This window comes from Rhinopithecus roxellana, chromosome 16, assembly GCF_007565055.1.
Source record: "Rhinopithecus roxellana isolate Shanxi Qingling chromosome 16, ASM756505v1, whole genome shotgun sequence".
In the NCBI taxonomy this organism is placed as follows: domain Eukaryota; kingdom Metazoa; phylum Chordata; class Mammalia; order Primates; family Cercopithecidae; genus Rhinopithecus; species Rhinopithecus roxellana.
Genome location: NC_044564.1, coordinates 4,681,903 through 4,705,086, shown reverse-complemented (window position 1 = coordinate 4,705,086; position 23,184 = coordinate 4,681,903). Strand labels below are relative to the sequence as shown.

Sequence of the window (23,184 nt, the reverse complement as noted above, 5' to 3'; positions counted from 1 at the left end):
TGGTGCTGGTAAAAGTCATCCCCCTTCCCAGACCCTTTGGATATCTGCAGAAGCCCTTGCAATCAACAGAGTGAAGAGTAAAGGGAATGTCTTCACTTCATAGATGTTATCACTACCATCGTATATGATGGAGCTTGCTGGAAAGTTCCTGATTTTTAGCCCATAACTGGGACATCACTGATAATGAGACAGGACCCAAGTCAGTGCAACTGGCCAAACTTTATGTGGTCCTTTTAGCACTGAATACCCTGACCATCATATGCACAGTTCTATAGACTCTTGAGCCATTGCCAGTGATTTGCTCATCTGCTCCAGCCAATAACAGCAATAACAGTTCTCTATCCAAGCTTGCCTCTTTGGGTTAAATAACTCTGGGACTCTCTTGCCTCATATATATATATATATACACACACACACATACACACACACACACACACACACACTCACAATATAAGTCAAGGTCTTTTCTGCTTATAATAAATTCACAATGAAAGGCTTCATTAACACTTTAGCCCCTTCAGTAGTCTAGAAATTATTGATAGTGACTAAGGCATTCATTTCACTTCTCAAAATACATAATATCGGGCTCTTGTACAAGGCATTTAATGGAACTTGCACGTCGCTTACCAGCCTCAGGCTGCAGGCCTCACAGAAAGCCATAATGGTTCATTTTACCTAAACAAGTTCAAGTTCAATTAAATGAAACATGCCACATTTCAGTCATCAGTCAAATATCGGGGATGAATTGTAATAAAGATTCTGACTCCATTTTTGGTATTTGACTGCTAACAACTTTCAAATTCTTCTACTTGCTCCCTCTTCTCCTTCAGCCTCACATCTGGGAAAGCTGATAAGGAAGCCTAGGTAGGACTACCTTTGGTGCCAGAGGGAAGCAATCCATTCAAGCCCCGGATAATATATGAGAACCTCCCCAACCTCACCCTATACCCCTCACCTCCCACTCCAAGCCAGTCTCCTTTCCCTGCTTTCTCAAACCACATTTGGACCTGTTTGGAAGCTCCCTCTGCTCTCCCTAGAAAGCTTCATTATGTGAGTGATACATCTTTTCATATCCTCTTGGTGTGTGTGTGTGGTATCATCAGCCTCAACATCTAAAGCAAATGTTGGCCGGGGATACATCCCACCACTTCAGAGTGACAATGAATCTTTAGAGTTAAATATTGAAAGAAACTTCATATTACGATAAATGACAATTTCAGACCAGGTGCAGTCGCTCACACCTGTAATCACAGCACTTTAGGAGGCCAAGGCAGGCGGATCACCTGAGGTTGGAGGTTTGAGACCAGCCTGACCAACATGGAGAAACCCTGTCTCTACTAAAAATACAAAATTAGCCAGGCATGGTGGTACATGCCTGTAATCCCAGCTTACAGGCTGAGGTAGGGGAATCACTTGAACCCAGGAGGCGGAGGTTGCGGTGAGCCGAGATCACACCATTGCACTCCAGCCTAGGCAACAAGAGTGAAACTTTGTCTCAAAAAAAATAATAAATAATAAAAAAATTAAAAATTTGTAAGTTTAATTTCTGAGCAATCACATGAATAAAGCCATGTGTTTTGTGAAATGACATTTAATATTTAAACTTAAAACTAGTAATAAATCTCTAAATCTCTCAGGCCCCAAGATATGAAACTTGTTTGACACATTTAATGATTCTGTAAAAGTGTAAGAAATGAAGTTAAATGAAGAATATCATGGCCTCAAAGGACGGAAAGGGATTAGACATGCATATTACCTCGCCTGATCCAAGACTCAGGGACTGGGTATAGAAGAATGAAACTTCCATTAATTGATACATTGAAAGAAAAGGCACATACAAATAGGCAGATACACCCTAGACCCTGCATAGAAGGCTAATTAGCTAAATGTAAGGTGCAAATTCTCAAGGAAAAACCCTGAAAGTGTGTATTCCTCCTTTCTGCTCTGGTGACTATGCCTATTTATTCTCCTCAATGAAATGGGCATATTAACTCCAGCCTATTCAATATGTACTATGACTATTGTTCAATGCCCCATAACATTTTACACAAGTAAAAGCTGCCTAAAAATGAGCAGCATAGTCAGCCTCTCTGAATGAAATAAAGTGTCTCTAAATAAAATGTCAGAAATAATACAAGGTATGGCAGCAGGAAAGTAGCTTAGGAAAACAAATTGCAAAAGGGAACATTTATTTTTATTCTGGAAGATACCATTTTTTCCTATGACTTCAGTCACGTATGCAGCTACATACCAAACTGTATTTTTCATGTCTTACTTTCTTTTTGATCACCAGATTGATGTATACCCAGCTGCCCATTTTATATTGCCAGTTGTATATACCTTAGGAATCTTAGACTCAATATATTCAAAACTGAACTTGGCTTTACCATACCTGCTGCTCCTTTTTTATTTCACCTAAGGAACTCCAGCATTCACTCAGGCCCTTAAGTCAGAAAGCTTGGCACCATGTCTAATCATTTTCCTCACCTCTCACCTTCTACTGTCCCATCATGAAGTTCTCATCATTCTAGCAACTTAATATTTTTCACATACATTAACTTTTTTTCTGAATCCTCATGGCTGCTAAATTTTAAGCTATTATTTTTCTCCTTGAAACCCTACTACAACTCCCTAACTGATCTTCCTAACTCTAATCTAGCATTTCACATATACTTCCTCCCATCCCAAGTCAAGCCCTATCCCACATTAGCCAGAGTCAAATTCTAAAATGCAAATGCTAATCATAATATACAAAACCTTTAAATGACCTTTAATTGCTCCTAGTGAAGGTACAACTTTCTTAACATGGTCTATACCTCCCAGTGGGATTTGATTCCTGTCTATCTATCTTTCTAGGTTTATCTTACCACCACGTCCATCCCCTCTAGAGCTCTGCTCTACTCACAAATTCTTTGTTCTTATCTTAGGGACATTTCTGTACATGCTTTTCTTGCATCTTGGAACATTTACCCTCTCCATACCCACATGTGTTGGCCTAAATCTTACCTCCTTCAAGTGTTCTGCAATGCCCTTTCGGATCCACCTTAACTGTTTTGAGTCAGGTGTTCATGCCAGTCTTTATATTTATCCCTCTAGCATTTACATATTTCATGGTGATTTTTCTCATTAAATATCTTTTTCCAAGACTAAAATGAGCTCTCTGAAGGCAAAGCAATGTTTAATTTACTGCTGCATCCACAGCATCTAGCACAGTACCTGAAACATAGTAGACACTATAATTGTTGCTGAATAAAACCAGGGCTCAGCTTAGCTCATATGTTGACATATGTAGCACTCTGGGTCACAATTAGCATCAGCTGGTAATGCCACCTCCTGCTCCTCGCACCACCTGCATCCCTGAATCATTAAGTCTAGCTGCAACAGCAAATGGGGTATGGTTGAAAGGTGGGAGGAGTGGTTCCCTCTGATTTGCTTTTCCTTAGAGAATCTTCTCAACTGTAAAATAATTGAAAGTTGTGTTCCTTTCTAGACTCAACCCGAACTTTGTTTTGGTGCAGTGTCACTAGTGGAAGAGAAGGCTCAAAAATTTACCTTTCATTGTATGGTATATGAAATATATCTCAATAAAGCTGTTACAAATGTAAAAATGTGACCTTGAGCAGGTGAGTTTCCACATTAGGAAATGGAGACAATAAATGCCCAGCATACCTCCTGGCATGTAATGAATTCTCAGTACATGTCACGTGGACTTGGGAGTCAGACAGTCCTGAAATGGAATCCTGTCTCTGCCTATTAGCAGCCATGTGACCTTTGGACACATGGCCTTTTGAATTGCCACTCAACATACTTCCTTGGATGGGGGAAGAAAGAGAGAGTACTAATCCTATTTGAGTCCTAATCTTGTTAACTAATCTATTAACTAATCTTTCTCTTTGGGCAGTTATTTTTCTACTCCATGGTGCTCCATTTCCTCCATCTATATTTGTTAAATTAAGGATCTTTCTAGTTGTAAACTTCAATGATTCTGGTGCCCCATACCCTGGAGACTTATTGAGTCAAGATCTCCAAAAGACTCTTCTTTCTGGGCATCTGTGGAATGGGAGGGAACAGCAAGAAAGACCCTAAAGACAAAGGACCCGAAAGAGGAAAGCCTGGGGCCTAGGGCTGGTACGTCAGGTGAAGACAACTAAGGCCAGCTCCTACCCAATGTATCAGTGGTCGAGTTGATCTCTAAGGCCCATCTCAGAGCCAAGGGGTTGCTAGGAAACAAGGGTCTGGAGCCTGCTGGTGAGCATCATGCAGGCTTACATCCTGCTGATCAGTCTCCCTCTTGTTCCACTCTTCCTGACTAACTAAGTACTTCTAATTGTTGCAGGGAGAAGAGAAATGGCACTCAAGGAGAACTTTGGGAGTGCCCACTTTGGCTAAGTAATAGTAAAATGTAAATGGTAAGAGAATTGGAGCAAGAAAAGATAGAAGAAAGAGAAGGCATGAGAGAATACCATTTGCCAACTCTGTGCCTTTGGGTGGTATATCTCACCCCTCACCCCCAAATCTCAGTTTACTGGCATAAAGATACCAATTGTAGGAAGTTGTAGGGATTAAATGAAATTGTACATGTGAAATGCCCAGCATATCTCCTGGCATGTAGTGAATTCTCAGTACATGACATAAGGACTTGGAAGTCAGACAGCCCTAGGATGGAATCTTGGCTCTACCTTTTATTAGCCATGTAACCTTGAGCAGATAAGTTTTCACATTAGGAAGATAGAGATAATAATCTGGACCTCACAGGTTGTTATGAAGACAATATGAGATCGTGTGATTAAGTGGCTCATAATAGGAACTCAACACATGTAAATAATTATTGACCTTTCCTCTGTCACCTTCTCTTCCAACACACATATACACACACCTATACATTATTCTAGAACAATATAAGCTTGGTATTCAGCTGTGCAAACATGTTGCCATGTGCCCTACTGCTGAGCTCCAGGCTGTGCTATCTGACAATCTCACCTTCTATTCCCACCTCTAGGTTTAGGAAGAGCTCAAATTCAAAAGCTGGCAGATTAGCCAGAGAGAAACAGCCATGACATAGGAAGTCTGGCAGGAAGAAGACATATATCTTAGGCTGCTGTAGTCAGGACCAGAAAAGGCTATATCATTATGCCTTTTGCTTGAGAAAACTAATAGTAATAATAATCATTATTGGCTTAATTATATCTTATGATAATAATGAATGATGATCAAAATAGCATTTCCTGAGCATTTGTTATATGCCAGGTGCAGGAATAATCACTTTACAAACATCAATTCATTTAAATCTCATAACAATACTGCAAGATAAGCATTATTATACCCATGTTAAAGATAACAGAATTGAGTTCCAGGAACCAAAAAGACCTGACCTAAGTCACACATCTAGAGAATGGAACAGATGATACATAGCTTCATATGTATGTTGCCATTTGTTGAAACTTACACCTGTGGGGAGGAGAAGGCATCAATGACTGACTTGTGTTGAGTTCCTGCTGTGAGCCACATAATCACATGATCTCACATCATCTGCATAAGAATCATGTGAGGTCTAAACGTTTTTCCAGTTATTCCCTTGGTATCTCCCAAAGTGGCCAGTTGTCTTCACTTAATTTAAGGCATTTGGAGATTCAATCTTTCCTATTTGTGACAGTTCTCAGCTGTGGACAGAAGCAATGGGAGTGTCTCTAACTACTGGGAGACTCAGGCCCAGTGACATTCAAAGGTCTGACAAAGAAGCCAATAGCATTCCCTAAGAGCACTGAGGGGATGCAGGCACTATTGCTCCTTCCTGGTCCAAGAGGACTCGCCATTCCTAAAGGTGCCAGGCCTTCCTACAAATCTAGCTTTGCATTGTTGTCTCCTTGCGTGGAGTCTCCTTCCTCCCCACCTTCCCAGTTGGCAAATGCCTATTCACCCTCAGGTTCCTGTTTAGACATCTTTTCCTCCAGGAAGACTTCCTAGCCCACCCTCAGTAGGTTAGGGGCCCATCTCTCAGCCTTGGTCCCTCCACTCCCCACCCTCCCTTCACATGCACACCTAATGCTTTTCTCTATCACAGCATTTATCAAATTATAAAGCATTTATAAAATAATCTGTTCACCTATTAGTCTTTCCCGTTTGACTGTGGGATCTTGAGAGCAGGGACTGTGTCTCACTTGCCTTAGCCTCCTTAGCACCTCATATTAGGGCCTCAAGGAACTATTGTGGAATGATAGAGTGGTGAGAAAGGATAAAGGAAAGAAATGAGAGGCAGAGGGGGAAGAACAGGGCCCCCTGGGGTGTGGTATCTCAAAGGATTGTCTGTGAGCAAGGCTGCTCTCAGGCTGGTAGGTTAGACCTGCTGATAACGACCGAGGGAAGGCAAAAACTTCAATGTGTATATCTGTATTCCCTCCAGACCATTTTGTTCTCATTAAGGGGCTGAAGGCAGAGAGATAGCAAAAGCTCCACATTCATCTCCAGGGAAATTCCACATTCTTAGTGCCAGACTGCTCAGAGAAAAGGGTCCTATCTAACAATCCTGCTCCCTTAGGTCCTGCATCTCTGTCTGGAACTGGGACTGTGACCAGGAATGAGTATAGTTTGGCCCCTGTCTGAATCAGAGTAACCTAGTTTACAACAGCATCAATCTCTTATCACTTCCCCTAGGAAGATGGACAGTGGGGATGGTCTCTAGTGCTTTAGGTAATGATGCACACACATATACCCCAAATAATATAATAAGCAGTTTGCCAACCAATGACTCTGCCATCTATGAGTATGTGGGAGGCTTTGGCAACAGGTAATCTTTGAATTTGTTCTAAGTTTCCAGGAGAGGGAAGGCCAAACAATGCTTCTACCTGGTTGTTAAATTTCTCTCTTCACCACTGCAGTTTCTAATTGATTGCATAAAGCTGACCTCATCTTTCCCATCTGTAGAATGGGAATGGCTAACCAAGATAAGAATAGAAAACACCTTACACAAATCACTATTTCTTACTGTCACATCCATGACAGATATTGCTAAGTAATCACTGCATTCTTTTCCACTGAGCAGAGTCCTGGCCCAGAGTCTCAATGCAGTATTCCAGGCAGTTGATTACCATGGGCACATGAAGAAAAACGCAGGCCTGACTATGTGATTGCTAATGCCTCTTCCCACTCTGACTTTGTAGGGTTTGACTTTATAATGCAGCCCCGAAGCTAAGATTTGGAAGCAAATTATGAAGGGGGATATTGGTGGCAAAGAGAATATTTTCACCCCTGCTCAAGCTGAAGGTCTAAATTCCAAGTCTTAGCTTTCCTCATTTCTTTTAACTGTGGATAAGAGCAACAACAGGAGAGCAAATGTTTACCTTTGGGTTTGATGCCAACATCTAAAGAGTTCTCTGAGGCTGCTGTGGTATGGTTGAACCAACACCAACTCCATGATTAAAGCAGCCTGGGTTCAAATCCCTTCTTTGCCAAATTCCCTGGTGTGAATCCTGACAAGTTACTTTCCCCTTCTGAGCCTCAGTTTCCTCAAGCATGAAATGCAGATAACAACACCTGACTTACAGACTTTTTGTGAGGAGTAAACTGGATGAAATAATGTATGTGAAAGTGCTTTGTGTGATGCACTGCACTGAGCACATGCAGAGGATTATTAATCTTGGTATGCACCAATAAGGAAAAGACTAGGGTGTTCCGTTCCAGATGGACTCAATCTAAACTGGGGAACAAATGCTTTTTTTGGTAATTTCATCTTGTGGAAATGGCAGTCTCATGGGCCTATTTGTGTTTAATGAACCACATCCTGTATCGTCTTTTTGCATGGTTCTGAGGAGAAATAAGTTGGCTCCGTCTTCTGGCCTGCCATAGACTAGTGAGTGTCCAGCTCATATTTAATCTCCTCCAGTCTCTCCACCTTCTCCAAGTAAATACTTACCTAGAGCTAGATTGATCCTACAGATAACTGCACAGAAGCTAAGGCACAAAGGGAGAGGAAAGGGATAGTTAGCCAACTCCTACCACCATGCTGGGACCCTACCATGGACAAATGCATCCAGGCTGGGATTTTTCACCTAGGATAAAATTAAGGAGTTAAGATTTAGAGGTGACTGCCCTGGGGTCAAGCAGCTAGGAATCAGAAAAGCCAGGTTTATCTGAGTTCAAAATCAGTGCTCTCAAATTTTCAACAAAGTGCTTTTAATACATCAGTAGTCTTCATCCTTTCTAGAGTCAGAGAACCCTTTGAGACTGCAAGAAAGCTATGGAGACTTTCATCCCAAATAAACCACAAATGCAGATGAATAACACTTTGCCTGTACCACTAAGGCATTTATGACCCTCCAAGGCTCACTCACTCATTTATTTCAATAAACATTACTGAATGCTATCAATATGCCAGGCACTGACTAGGCATTAGCTAAGCAGGCATGGTCCCTGCCTTCACAGAGCTTACAGTGCAGCAAGAGAGAAAGATGTAAACTAATAAATGTGAACTTACAAACAGGTAATGTGTAGCAAAAGAACATCATTCTAAGAAAATAAAAATGTAGCAAAGGATCCTGACATAGCCTGAGGCTTCTTGAAAGGTTTCCTGAGAAAGTAACATTTGAGTTGGGTGATATGAAGTGATCTCAGCAAAAATGGGGGAAAAAAATCAGCAGAAGGCCAAGTGACAAAAGGATTGCAGCTTGTTCGAGGACTTGAAGGAAGGTCAGTATGACAAAATGGTAGAAAGCACAGAGACACACGGGGCTGAAGAGGTTGGCTGAGTACAGATCAGATCTGTTAGAGCCCTGCGGCCATGGGAAGGAATTTGCAAATTATCCTCATGGCAGTGACAAGGCATCTAGAAGTTTTAATCCAAGAAATAACATGATGGGATCTCTATTTTAGAAACATCCTGTAATGGTTAATTTCATCCGTTAACTTGACTGGGTTATCAAACTATTCGGTCAAATAGTATTCTGGGTATGTATGGGAGGATGAATTTGGAGAGATTAATATTTGAATTAGTAGACTGACTAAGCAGATTGTCCTCCTTAATGTGAGTGGACTTGAACCAGTCAGTTGAAGGCCCCATTAGAACCAAAAGGTTGACCCTCCTGCCTGAATGTCTTGAGCTAGGACATTGGTCTTTTCCTGCCTCGACTCCAATGGAAACATCTTCTTTTCTTGGATCTCAAGCCTGCCAGCCTTCAGACTGGAACTTATAGCATTGGGTCTCCTTGTTCTCAGGGCCTTGGATTCAGACTAGAATTACACCATCTGTTCTCCTAGGTCTCCAGCTTGCTGACTGCAGATGTTGGACATTCTCAGCCTCAATAATTATGCTAGCCAATTTATTATAATAAATCTGTATCTATATCACCTATATTTACATATCTATGCCTGTATCTATATCTATATATCTACCTATAAGTCTCTTGCTACATATCCATCCTGTCGGTTCTGTTATCCTGGCTAATACACATCCTCAGTGCTGCCGTGTGGTTAGGATTCACGGTGGCAGGGTAGATGCAAGCAGACCAGGCAGGAGAACAAAGCTGGAGTCCAGACAAGCTATGATGGTGACTTGGAATAGGGTGGCAACAGTGAGATAGAAAAAGTAGGCAAATTTAAGAGTTATTTGAGAATTAAAATTGACAGAACTTGGAATGGTTTGGAAATGGAGGGGAAAATTCAGCAGAAGACCTTCTCAGAAACTAAGGTATAAAGGGAGAGGAAAGGGATAGTTAGCCAACTCCTACCACCATAGACAAATGCAGCCAGGCTGGAATTTTTCACCTAGGATAAAATTAAGGAGTTAAGATTCAGAGGTGACTGCCCTGGGGTCAAGTAGTTCGAAGTCAGTGCTCTCAGATCTTGAGAGAGGGTGTTGAGAAGGATTCCTAGGTTTCTGGTTCTGTTTCTAAACAGATGGTGGTGCTTCTCACTAGAACACTAGAAAAGTATTAGGTTGTGTGGAGTGGAGGTTGGGCAGGCAGGAGAACTAGAATGATAGCAAATATCAGAGGAAAGCTTGAGGTTGGAGGTATAAAGTAGGACTTATCAGTGTGGGGATCACAACAGAGATCATGACCATAGAAACAGTCTAGAAAGAGTGGCCCATAAGACAGGCTCCTGTGAAACCTCACTTACTAATGATGCAGAAGAGGATGAACCTGCAGAAGAGAGATGCGACAGTTCGGAGGGGAGGTAGAAAACCATGAAGATCAGGTATCACCGAAATGAACACAGAAAGTGCCTCACACAGGAAGCAGACAACTTTGTCAAAGGCTACTGAAAGGTCAAGAAGATGGAACCTGAAAACTGTCTGCAGGATATTGAATCACTGAGGAAGTAAACCAAGACCCTGCAGGTCTCAGACCCTAAGAACAACTACATATCTTGTTGCCATCTTAGAAGCAAGTTCCCTCAGGAAACTGAAGGCTCTGGAGAATTATCCAGCTCTCATCAGCTCCTTGGCCACACCTGTCCTCAAAAGAAGAGGCGACAGTTGAATAATCATTCCCTTCTCCTCCTCCACCCACAACCCCTGAGATGCCTTTTAAACAGCCAAAAACTCCTTTAAAAAGTAGTCTAGGAATGTTTCAGCTGACATTCAAAAGCGCATTGTAATTCAAATGGAAATGCAGAAATGCAATCCCTTGGACAGTCTAGGAAAATTATAATAGAGATAAGACACCTTTTAGAAGTGGCGACATGTGTTTATCTGTGGGGACGTTTCTATACCATAGACTCTCCCAATCTAAACTCAGGAGCAGTGCAAGCTTCACACAGAGAATGTCCTTCCACAGGGGTCACCTAGGCAGTACACTTTTAATTGCATAGCATTCTTTCACTTCTAGCCTCTCTTTATCTCTCCATTTCTCTTTGTGGATTGTGGTGTGCCTTTGTCTATCTCTCTTTGTTTTTCTGTCTCCTTTTCCCCTTCCTCCTTTTCTCTCTCTCTCTCTCTGCCTTTCTTTTCCTCTCTTGCTCTAGCTCTCTGTCTCTCTCTCTCTCTCTCACACGCACACACAGAATGAACAATTATTTCACAAACACATATATATCACCTTCCATAGTCAGTTTTTCTATAAAAAAGAAGCAATTAAAAATTTAGGAAACTTATAATATTGCTAATTCCTGCATCTATCACTCTCCTCCCTAAGTAGAGAATTACAGGGGATGATAAAAGTTACTGATTCCTTTTGATATCTCCCCAGTCCACTTCCGCAACGCAACTCCTTCCTTTCACTGGCTCCAAGCCTGTAGCTAAACTCACTGAGGCCCCCCCCCAATCCTAGGACAATCTACCTCTGCCCTTGATCCTGGGTCACAATGATGACAAGGGATGAGAGCAAATTAGTACCCCCCACCCTGCTCACACACATGTGTGCCTGCACACACATACATACACACAAACATACACACCTGGGAACACAGTAATCGAAGTGGATGTGGCAGCCTTGGGTGAAGGGCATGGGTTGGATCAAGATAATTAGGTCCTCAACTCAGAGCTGGATGGGTCCATCCATTTCTCTATTTTCTTACTCAATCTACACAATGACTTTGCATTTTGCATATGGGAAAACTGATCTTGAAGAATGAACCACTTTGCTCAAGATCACACATCTGGTAAGAGATAGAGCTGGGATTTGAATTGGGGTCCATCTGATTATAAAACCTGTGCTTTATCTCCAAATGAGAAAGTCTTTATCCAAGGTAGCCACAGGAAGGGTGACTTTATACAGTGAACCCTCATCATGATATAAAACTCATGTTTCATGATCACAGCTAGGGAGAATGTGTGAATATCAAGTCAAAAGGTAAAATGGAGCCCCAGTGAGAAGAAGGTAGTTTTTTTTCAAAATACAGGGATATCAAGAGCACAGCAACACGTAGTGAAAGTATTAGGCTAGAGCAAGAGACTCAGAAGTTCACACACTGATTGGGGGAATGGCATGGAAGCAGAGGTAATGGCTAAAGAAGCCCTAACAGGCTAAACAGCTTCCATACTAATCATGCCCGGAACCTGGAGCTTCCAGGGATGACTTTGGCTACTCTAGTTGTATCCTAAGGCCCAGCTCTTCCTGCATTAGATTAGATTCTACCTTATTGACCTGTTTGATGCTCTAGTCACCTACAGACTACTGGAAAGCTCAGAATTCCCACCTGGTGATATAAAATTCTGCCTTCCTACCTGGAGTTCTTACCAGTGGTTGTTGGCATGCCCAGTGCCCCCTCTGGAATCAGCATCAAAAACTAGGCCTGTTATTCTAGCTTTTATTTTTGCCCTATTACAGGGAAGAAAATGCAGAGGATCCAGACCACCACACTTCCTTTCTGAGTCTAGAATAGACATTACCAACTGATCGTAGTTCCCTTTCTCAATTATCCCAATTACTTGCACACAGTGTTCTAGACAAGCCGTTCCCTAGTTGATCAGAATTGGCACATGAAAGCTAGAGACTATAATATGATAGTGACTGGGTATCCCACCCAGCCTGGAAATGTCAGCCCCCTCCCTCTTCTCTGCTGTCTACTAGTGGATTTTTTTAAAGTCTGTAACAAAAATGATGAAATATTGGGAGACTAAGGCATGCTGGTAATGAACAACGTAGGAACAGAGCCCATATCTTCTTTATTTGGTGCCACAACATCTGACACAAGAAAATACAGAGAAAAAAACAGTTGGGAAATGTTCAAAGAATTAATGAATGATAACTATGATTTTATTTTCCCACAGAATGTACCTTTAGAAACACTTAGGGGAATGAGAGTAAACTTCTCACGGGAAATATTTTAATCAGGCACATTCACCCCCATCTCCCTTGGCTTTCCAGTAATTTCCAGTAGCTTCCCCAGATCAAAAAAGTGGCCAGGGTCCCATCATTATGAAACCTGGGAAGGCTAGGGCATTTGTTTCTGATGTCCAGGGACAACAGAGTTAGGGCGAAGGAAGCAATGGGCTCAAGTTTGGATTCAAACACCATCTCCTTCAGTAAGAACGGTGGCCCTTTGCCTCTGTAAGTTAAGGTTTCCCTTCTGTAAAGGGAGAAGTGAGCACCCTTGCCTCCTTTGCTTTGTAGGTAGATGAGAAGATCATAGGAAGGCCATCTGCAAACTGTAGAGGGCTGTATACATGCTCATGGTTGTTATCCATGCCCTATTTGGTCTCTTTTCTCCAACCTACTCTACAAAGTTTGGCCCCTCCACTTCTCCTTCCACAAAGAGTTAAAAGGACACTTACAGGGATTTTTCTAGTGACATATGTAGCTCACAGAGAAAACTGAGGGTTGAGCTCACATATGAGCAAGGTATGGAGCGGGGACTAGAATCCTCAGCTGATGCCCACAATTTTTACTTTATTTCAAGCTACTGTTTTCTATGTACCTACCATGTACCAGACATTTTACCTACATCATCTCATTTTATTCTCCCAAAAGCCATGCAAGAGAATTACTATCCCTCATTTAACACACGAGGAAACTGAGACTTAGTAATTCCTTTACCTGAGGTTACCTGCCAGGTGTGTATAAAGAGGAGAAGAGACACGAAATATCCTCCATCCCACTTCAGCACCGCACTGTCCCTCCTCATCTCACAAGCTCTGTCCCCCGAGGTATCAGGCCCCAAGCCCAGATTCATCCTGGCCTGTCCAATGTTTAGCAGATGTCAGTGACACATAACTCATGGCTGGGGAGAAAAGGGATACTAGCTATCTTTAAGTCCAAAGACTTCTTTCAACTCTACAGAGGCAAATCCCCAGCTTCTCATCTCCCCATTCCCTAGCATCACTCCCAAATATAAAAAATAAAACCAGAGTATTTGATCTACCATCTAGGTGGTCACAGCAGGTGAAGATGGAGGGGAAGAAACACACAGAATGGTTAAGTTGACCTCAATGTATCCCCTATTCTCTTCTTGGGAGCAAGTATGAATGATGGAAGCAAGAAAAGTGCCTTTGTAAACTAGAAGCCCAGGAAGGAAAACACCAAGTTTACCCCACAAGTTTGTGGCAAAGCCAGGTCTTGAGGGGGTCCTCCTAGCTGTTGTTTCAGCACTCTTTCTTCCTCCTCTCCCATCTCATTTGTAACAAATTCCATGATCCACCAGACAAGGAATGGGATTTTCTGGAATGAGAAATTCTAAAGTCTGAAGACAGCTAAGGATGGAAAAGGGGTGCGATTTAGAATCAGAGTAGTGTCCCAGGCCCCAAATGTGATATGAAGCAAATTAGTTATGTGGCCACAGTGAGCAAAGGTTTTTATAAACATAACCTAATTGTATTACTTCAAAGTCCTGAAGCTTATTGCCCTGCTTAATGATGTGTCACATTATTTGTAGGGTAGCACAATGAGACTTCTATTGATTTAATGCACTTCCTTAAAGACTGTCATTGTTACAGTCATAAAACGGAGCTATTCCCAGACAACTCAATTATACCCACTGTGCCCATAAACCATCCCTTGCCCCACACAGTTGCACACAGGAAGCAGAAAGGGGTGAGAACACGACTGGGGATGCAAAGCCTCCAGGGACAAAAGGAAGGGATCTAGAGATTGGGAAGGCAGGTGGACTAGGGTTTTATCCATTCGGGAATGTGCAACTACATAAAAAGCACTAGACAGGGTGTGTAGAGCAATCCCACCTGGTCTTGGCCCTGCCAAGCAGAGATGTGTGAAAGCTTCCTTCTCCCCTATAGACTCAGTTTCCTCAACTGCAAAACTGGAGTGCTATGCTCAATGAGATCTTTCAGATCTCTCCTGGCTCCCACACTTAGTGGTTTTTTGTTATGATTGCTTTCGTTCTTGGAGATAGGGTGGCTGAGCTGTATGAAAAGATGCAAGCATGTTTTTAACATTGCTCTTCGCCCTTTCCATCAATTGAGAGACTTTCTTTTACAAATAGTTGATAATAATAGTATTAACTATATCAAGAAGCACTTCAGTATAGTTGAAACAGGGAAAGAACATGGGCTTTTGCAGTCAGCCAGCCTTGCGTTCCAATCCTGACCCTGCTACTTATTAGCTGTGTGTCTATGGGCACTTGATGTGGCATATCTGAGACTCATTTTCTCATGTGTAAAGTGGGAGTGTGAATACACTGACCTATTAAAACACATGAATATACATGTGCGATATTTTTAGCTTTCTCAAAATGCTATTACATATACTACTTATCTTTAATGTGAGAAGCAGACAAGAATAGCTACTTACATACCCATTTCACAGGAAGGGAAAACTGAGGTAGAAAAGGAAAAACCTTCCCAAGGTGAGTGGGCAGAGACTGGTCTCCTGCACCTCGTCTGAAGAATTCCAATTCTGATAATAGCTGAGAATCAAAGGGAAATGAAATCTGCTGACCCTTCCTGAGGATAAAAGCCATAAAGGGCCTCTCCACAGGACATAATGGAAACCGTCCGCTTGGTCACAAGGCGATTGTTTTTTCCAGAGGAAAGAAGCTCTTGGGAGAGAAGAACCCAAGCTCTTTTTGGGTTCTCCCAAGAAGCCTGGAGAGAAGAAAGCATCAAGAAGACACCAATTGCTGACCCCAACCTGATCCCTGGCAGTTGTTTCAAAGAGAGGATGTGGGAAGCAAAGTACTTGCAGCAGAAGGCAAGGGCTCTGGAGTCTAGAACACTAATTTGAGGCCTCAGAAAATGCCTAACTTAAGAGAATCCTGCAAAAATCATTGTATGATCCCTCACTCTGCCCATGGTGAAACTGAAGCGCAGAGAGAGGCAGGGACTTGCCCAAGGTCACACAGCTTAGATGTGGCAGAGCCAAGATTTAGATCCAAGGCAGCTCAGTTGTATCCCCAGACATCTTCCCTCTATACTCTGCCTGGCCACCTCCTCCAGTAGGCACTCCGGGCTTACCTTTCTGATACTGGAGCCACAGCTGCTGCTGGACCTTCTTGCTGGGAAAGTGGATGATGCAGGTGAGCTCTGAGCCATAAAGGGCCTCTGCGATGTAGTGGGAGCCATAGTGCTGGATGAAGGACAGCAGCTCCTCCCGACTGCTCTCCTTGGTCAGGATCTTGAGAACGTTAGTGAAGCCTGGACAAGAGAGGAGCATGTGGAGGTGGTCAGATGTGGAGGCTGGCGGCTAGCAAATTATGCAGTGGCAGGGGTTCTTCCCAGCCTGGATTTGGTGCCTTACCCCTCTTTCTCTCCTTCCTCAAGCAGGCACATGACCAAGCTATTCTTCCAGGGGCCTTCCTGAGCTCCTCCCTGCTACTGGACAAAGCCTAGTGACCTTCTTTAGATATTCAAGGTTCCAAGCTCATCTCTCATGAGCCATCCACACTAAGTTTTAGCTCCAGCGAAATTAGTTTTATTATTTATCCTGAATGTGACCTGGAATTTCTATCATTCTGTCTTTCCTTGCATTCTCACTACCCTCAACACACACACACACACACACACACACACACGCCTGAAATGGCCTCCCTATGTTTTCCTTAAGTCACACCTGTGCTTCAAGGCCCCTGGAAGTCACCTCTCCTCCAAGAAGCCTTTCACATCATCAGGGACAGGAGTGCCTACTCTCTGCACTTTCAACATGCACCACCTTAAAGTCAGAAGCTCTATCTTATTTGTCTCTGTATCTGCACATGCATCCTCCCCGCACACCCACCCCAACTGGGTGCATGGCCCAGTGCCTGGGACACAGCAAACACACCAACCACAATTATTCCAAGAACAACCAATACTGTGTCACATCAAAGTAAAATGTAAAAGAACAAGCTTCTCTCCAACATTAAAAGTGAGCTCTAATTTGCCAACATTTGATTGACAAAAGGGTTTTCCAGGAGCATCATATTGATTAATTAAAGCAGATGCACCTTTGTACTTCTAATAGGAAAATCACAGTCTTATTCACAAGTGCAGTATGGGGTGTGGGGGGCAGAAAACAGAATTAGGGCTCAAAGAATGGGTGTTTGATGAGAACAACCCCTCTCCATCAACCTGTTAAGTAATGCAACTGGGTAATTAATACAGTAGTGTTAATAATATGATGGTTCCTGTTCAGTAATAAAAAACAATACACAGAGATGCCCTGAGGCTCTTATCCAGGCAGACAAAACTGCAATCAAATCCTTGATTCATTCATTCCCTGCTCTGCCACTTACTAGCTGTGTGACCTTGGACAAGTTATTTAACCTCCCTAACCCTCAGTATACTTATCTGAAGAAAAATGGGATAAATAATGCCTTCCTTGCAGTACTGTTGTGTCATAAGAAATGAAACATTATAAAATGCTTAACAGATGTCAGCAATAATTATTATTTCTACTTCCCAGAGGGTGAAATCCTCCAATTCCCAGGCTATAAGAGCTCCATTTTGCTGATGAACAAAGTGATATTGAACAAGAAAAGAGAAGAAAAGAACTCATAGATAATTAGAGGACACTCAGACAATAAATCCGTGACAGTGTTATTAGTAAGAGTCAGGGTAGAAAATCCTAGGCCAGGCCTCATTCCAGATTCTTTCATTCATTCCTTATTTTTCAGTTTTCATTTACTTTTAAAAATTCCTCCATCATACATGAGCACCAACAATCTGCTGATCTTTGTTAGTTTTGGCGATACTGGAATAAATAAGACCCAAGCCCCACCCACAGTTCTCAGGTCATAGACAAGATTCTAATATAAATCAGGCACTTGTTAGTGTCTTGATATAGATATTCAAGGGCTGAGAATTCCGTGAGTTGTTTTGAGGGGAATGGAGAATGGGAGAGGCATCACAGAGTAATATGGCATATGTTCCCAAGACAAAGAGGTCCAGACAGAGGGAACAGTATGGGCAAAGTCACAGTGGCATGAGAGAACATGCACCATTTTGGGCACTATAAATTGTTGCCATCTGTTGGAGCTTAAAGTTCATGTGGATACAATGTGGGTGGTACATGTAAAGGGATAGGGGTATGGGGGTTATACATGATTTTTGTATCAGAGATGGACAGGAAAATAAATTAGCCAGGAGAGAAGGAGAAATTGGTGTCTGAGGAGAATTTATAATTCATAAGCTTGAAACACTTCAAAAACATAAATATGACTTAGATGACTGTTTATCCCCACTCTCCTATTCATACTTCCACACCCTACTCAGATACTTTTTCCTCAAGGGAGCCTCTCTAGCTCCCCCAGAATGATTAGCTCCGTCTTCTGTGCCACCGCTTCCCTACTATTGCATTGACTCTACTGTCTGTCAGCCTCCAGTCCACCCACCCTCCCTGGGACTCCTTGATGGAAGAGAGGGTGCATCCCATTTCCTCAGCATCCCCAGTGCTCTCATATACCCTGGCACATGCTAGGTCCTTGGGAAAAAGTGCTAAATTATTCCAAGTCCGCTGGCTGCCCAGGCAGTGGTCCTCACCTGCTGAGAGGGTGATAGTGCTGAGTTTCACACGGTAGAGGTTGCTCCGGACTCGCCACTGCTGCACCATGGGGTAACCCATAGCCTCGTCATACCTGATATCTCCTGGGAGAGGAAATAAGATGGTCACGTGAGCCCAGAATTAAGACACTTCACACCACAAGGCTCACCCTGCAGCTCTTGGCTCTGGATAACAGACACCTCTTTGAAGTGCAAGCTTTCATTGGGATTGACAATTTTATGAACCCTACCCTTCAGGCCTCTTCCTGGTCTCTAATCTCAGCCCCACCCCTCATTTTTCTCTCTGCTCTATAGCTTGAAAGTCGCCTTTACCCTACAAGCAAGAGCAACCTCAGGTCAGATCTATGTCTTACCTCACCCCATTTGCAACTTGCCACCAGGCACTAGACATCTCAGTGCTTCAGTTTCCACATCTGACACTGTAGCTATCTCTAATGCTCTTATTTCATAAGCATGTTGTGAGGCTCAAGTAAGGTACTAGAAGTGGGAGCCTTTTGGTAACCTAGAAATGTTGTGCATGTAGACCATGTGTAAGTAAACTACAGCCTATTTGTTATGTATTGTCTATAGCTGCTTTCACGCTATGACAGCAGAGTTGAACAGTTGCAATACAAACCACCTGCAAAGCCTAATGCATTTATTAACTTTCCCTTTATGTTTGCTGACCCCTATGTAGACTATCATTTCTTAGCATGGCAACATGGATGTTCATAAGTATTATGTAAAATAGAGGTATACAGAAATAAACTCTATTTCAAGTAAGACTGAGAAACACAGGCAAAACAAAGTTTAACTGTATAATTTCTCAGCATCTTGATTAGATTAATATGCATGAAGGTAGTGTGCAAACTTCTTTGACGATAAAACCCCTTTCGTATGAAAGGTCTCTTGGAATTCATGTTTTATAGAATACATTTCAGGAAACACAGGTATAAACAAGAAATAAAACAAGAAAAGACACAACGAAGTGTTAGCAAATGATTAACTTTGGGTGGTGGTATATGAAAAATTCTTGTTTTCTGATTTATATTCACCTCTATTTTCTAAATTTTCTACCGTAAGCTTTGCAAACTCTTTTTTATAAGCTGAACAAAAATACATTAAAAAGATGCTAGTCACATCAGCAGTTATTATTACTGTTTTTATGTATCCATGCTTTCCTATGCCTCTGCAAATGGCAGGCACATTTTCTATCCTTTTCTCTTGTCCCCTGGTGAGTAGGCACTTACAGAGATATTTGATACCAAGATTAAAATGAGAATCTCATTGGAACAAATGATTTCTTCCTGGACATTACTGCAGTATTAAAGTTGTCCATTACTGTCACCTTTTTTTTTTTTTTTTCCTCCTTATCCTCCTTAGCCTTTTCAGGAATAAAATAGTTTTTCAGAGGCTTTCATTTTAAAGTAAAATATTCATGATCCCCAAAGATATGTCCACTAGAGCGAGGTTGTTTGTTATAAATACGTCCTCTTTGTTTATCTGCTCCGCCTCTCCCATCCTTCCTTTGCAGAGGCTGGGGAGAAAAGGAGATTGTGTGGAGGGAGGATAGGGGAGGGCTGTGTTTTTGACTAAGGGCAGAGAAAATGTCTGCACAAGAAGATTCAGACACCAGGGACAAGGCAGTCTCTGCTCCTTCCATTACTGCTCATTCATGTTCAAAGCAGACTTGGTGGGGGCATTGGCAGCCAAGGCCTATCTCCAACAGAGGGAGGCGGAATGATGCAGGCTGCTGAGAGCCAGCTCTTTCACTTGGTAGGCATGATGTCTAAATGTAAAAACAAAACAAAACAAAAAACTTCTTCTGATTATCAAGTAATTTATAAAACCATCTTCTTACTCCTCCTTCCATCCCTGCTCGTTCCTGGATTCAAGCCTGAAATAAAAGCTTCGCCACTGAAATGGATGTCAGCTTTTTGAGGTCAAGGTCATGTTCTATATTCCTCCCCTTCTACAGAGTCTAGAAGAGAGCCTGGCCTATAGTATCCTCTCAATAAATGCCTATCCACTGACTGCCTAACTCTCACTCTGTTCCTAACCATAAACTCATCCCCGGGTTACTATGTCGCTGACTCCCATCTGGCCCTCCCCATCCCAGCTCCCCACCTGGGGATTACGGTTGGAATGAAGCTTTGTGATGGAGGAAGGAATTTTTCCTGGTAGTAATAATAATAATAAATCTCTTGAAATGCAACAGTTCCCTTTATTAGGAAATCTCCAAAATCCTTGAGTCAAAACAAAGAATCATAACAATTTGAACCACTAATGGATACCCATAGTGTGCCAAGCATTTTATATACATGATCTTTATTTCTCATGAGAATCCTTAAAAAATAATTATCATACCCTATTTTTCTAGCATTGTGTGTTGTTTTGTTTTCTTTGAGACAGAGTTTAGCTCTTGTTGCCCAGGCTAGAGTGCAGTGGCAAGATCTCGGCTCACTGCAACCTCTGCCTCCTGGGTTCAAGTGATCCTCCTGCCTCCGCCTCCTGAGTAGTTGGGATTACAGGCAACCGCCACCATGCCTGGCTAATTCTTTGTATTTTTAGTAGAGATGGGGTTTCATCATGTTGGCCAGGCTGGTCTCAGACTCCTGACCTCAGGTGATCCACCCGTCTTGGACTCCCAAAGTGAGGGGATGACAGGCATAAGCCACTGCGCCCGGCCCATACCCTATATTTTAGAGGAATAAACTGAGGCTCAGAGAGGGAAATTGTCCAGGGACATACCACGATCAATGACAGGTTCAGGGGCCTTTCCATTAAAGCACAGCACCTCCTCACAGACCATGGACATGTCTGCTTTAGGAGGTAGTAAACTCCCCATCACTGGGGGTATCCAAAGAGGGATAACCACTCAGGAAGGATATTATAGACTTGACTCCTCATCAGGAAGGAAGATTAGACTAGATGCCCTTTGCAGTCCATGTTAGCTCTGAAATTTTATGATCTTATAAAAAATGAAAATTAAGGAAGGCAGTGAAATTGTTTGTAACATTTTACAAGGTGTCTTTTATATCGATGATTTCATTTGATCTACGTCTGGGTCCCTCTTTGAAATAGCACAGGTCAGGGGTTATGTAAGATAGTGGATATGCCATCTGCTTTGGAGTTGAGACCAACTATGTTTAAATCCTGACATGACTATAGACTAGCCACGTGGCCTTGGAGGAGTTCATGACCTAGCTAGCCAATTTAAAGGGGACAGTAATGGCCTTGCAGGGTTACATGGTTTAACACATAAAAAGTGCCTGGACCCCAGGACCTCTTAAGCAATGTGGGTTCTCTCCTCCATCTATGCTCTTTCACAGGAAAGGCTCACAGGGGTTAGATGACTCTTTTGAGGTTTCCCAGGCTTGCAAGTGATGGGGAGGGCAGGCAGAGATTTAAACCTAGGTCTGTGACATTGTGGGGTCTTCCCTGGGGGACAATTCCCCTCTCAGTGAGAGAGCTCTAATATCCTTCCCCATGATGATTTCCCCGTGACTATTCTCCCTGGGCTGTGGATAAGGCATGCAACCACAGTGTCTCAAAGGCAGAGTCAGGACCCTCACATCTTAGGAAATTTCTTAAGAAAAGGGTAGGAGAAGAACTGGGAGCACAAAAAGAGGAAAGAGCATCCTGGGGTTGGACAGAAAATATGGAGTCTCAGGAAAACCTGCAAAAGGCAACTTCCCAGTAGGGAGAGAAAGTGGTTGCAGGGGTGAGGGAGCTGCAAAGTGGAGTGAAGAGGGCAAAAGACTTGGTGCTATAGCACCCAGGGTTTAGTCCTGGCAGATATGCTGTGTGACTTTGGACTGGTCCCTTCTACCTCTTTAAGTATAGATTCCTAATCTATCAAATGGTAAAAATAATACCCACCCCACAGATGGCACAGTGCCCACATACAAAAATGAGCTGTGTAACTCAAGTGCTTTCAAGCAGGAGGGGCTCCTGGTTGGAGAGTCCACTTCTTTTCCTTTAGAATGACTTAAAATGAACCAAGAAAAACAAAATACTAAAAGTGGAAAAATACCAGAAAGTTGTCAATGAGAATGAAAAGTGTTTTGAGACTCATTCACAGAGGCAAAACTCTCACTGAGAAAAATTGTTCCTGTTCTCAGAGAGGAACCTCCTCTCAAAGATGACTGCAGTCCCAAGTCTGGGGTCTCAGGGAAGTCCCTGGTTCTGCACAGCCAATAGCAGGAGCCCAAGAGGGGCAAGTTCCTTCCCATCCCATTCCTCAGGAAGGAGGAGGCTTGATGGAGCCCATCTTGGATCTGCTGAAGACTGATACGCACTAGGTGTGGAGACTAGGTGTGTGGTCAGGAAACCTGGGAAGGGTCTGGCACATGTGTCTTACCAGTGAGCAGTTGGAGGTCCGGGAGGGGCTCGGAGAGGACCCCCCGGCACTGCTCCTCCACCGGCAGCGGGATCACCAACAGCCCGTCGGCCAGCTGGGGAAAGTCCTTGATGAAGTTGTTCTCCCTGTGGAGAGGAGCAGAGAGACTGCCAAATCGAGGAAGTGGAGGCTGCTGGGGGCTGCAGGGCAAGGAGGCAGGATGCTGTAGTCAGAATAAAGACTCATGGTGGGTGGCTTTGCTGTGATGCCTCTGGTTTCCTGAATCCCAACTCTGAGAACATGGTGCTAACTACAGGTTCCTGAATCAGGCAGGCTGGGGTTCAAATTCTAGCCCCACTGCTTACTTGGCTGTACGACCTCAAGCATGCTACTGTTTCTCTCAGAACCTCAGTTTCCTTGTCTGTAAAGTGAGACTCAGATCTAAGGGCTGTTGTAAGCGCTTAATGGGAAAAACCTACCAATTATTTAAGATACTCTCTGA

General features: G+C 42.9%; 1 protein-coding gene across 1 annotated transcript in view; it reads right to left on the bottom strand.

Annotated features, from left to right (window-relative positions):
- LOC104676241 (astrotactin-2) overlaps nucleotides 1–23,184 on the bottom strand; it is an 809,378-nt gene that overhangs the window by 86,831 nt on the left and 699,363 nt on the right. The window contains exons 13-15 of the mRNA XM_030920120.1: nucleotides 22,704–22,828; nucleotides 18,341–18,445; nucleotides 15,839–16,018 (exon numbers count right to left, since the gene is read on the bottom strand). Coding sequence (XP_030775980.1) covers nucleotides 15,839–16,018; nucleotides 18,341–18,445; nucleotides 22,704–22,828 — 410 coding nt within the window. The remainder of the gene's footprint in view (nucleotides 1–15,838; nucleotides 16,019–18,340; nucleotides 18,446–22,703; nucleotides 22,829–23,184) is intronic.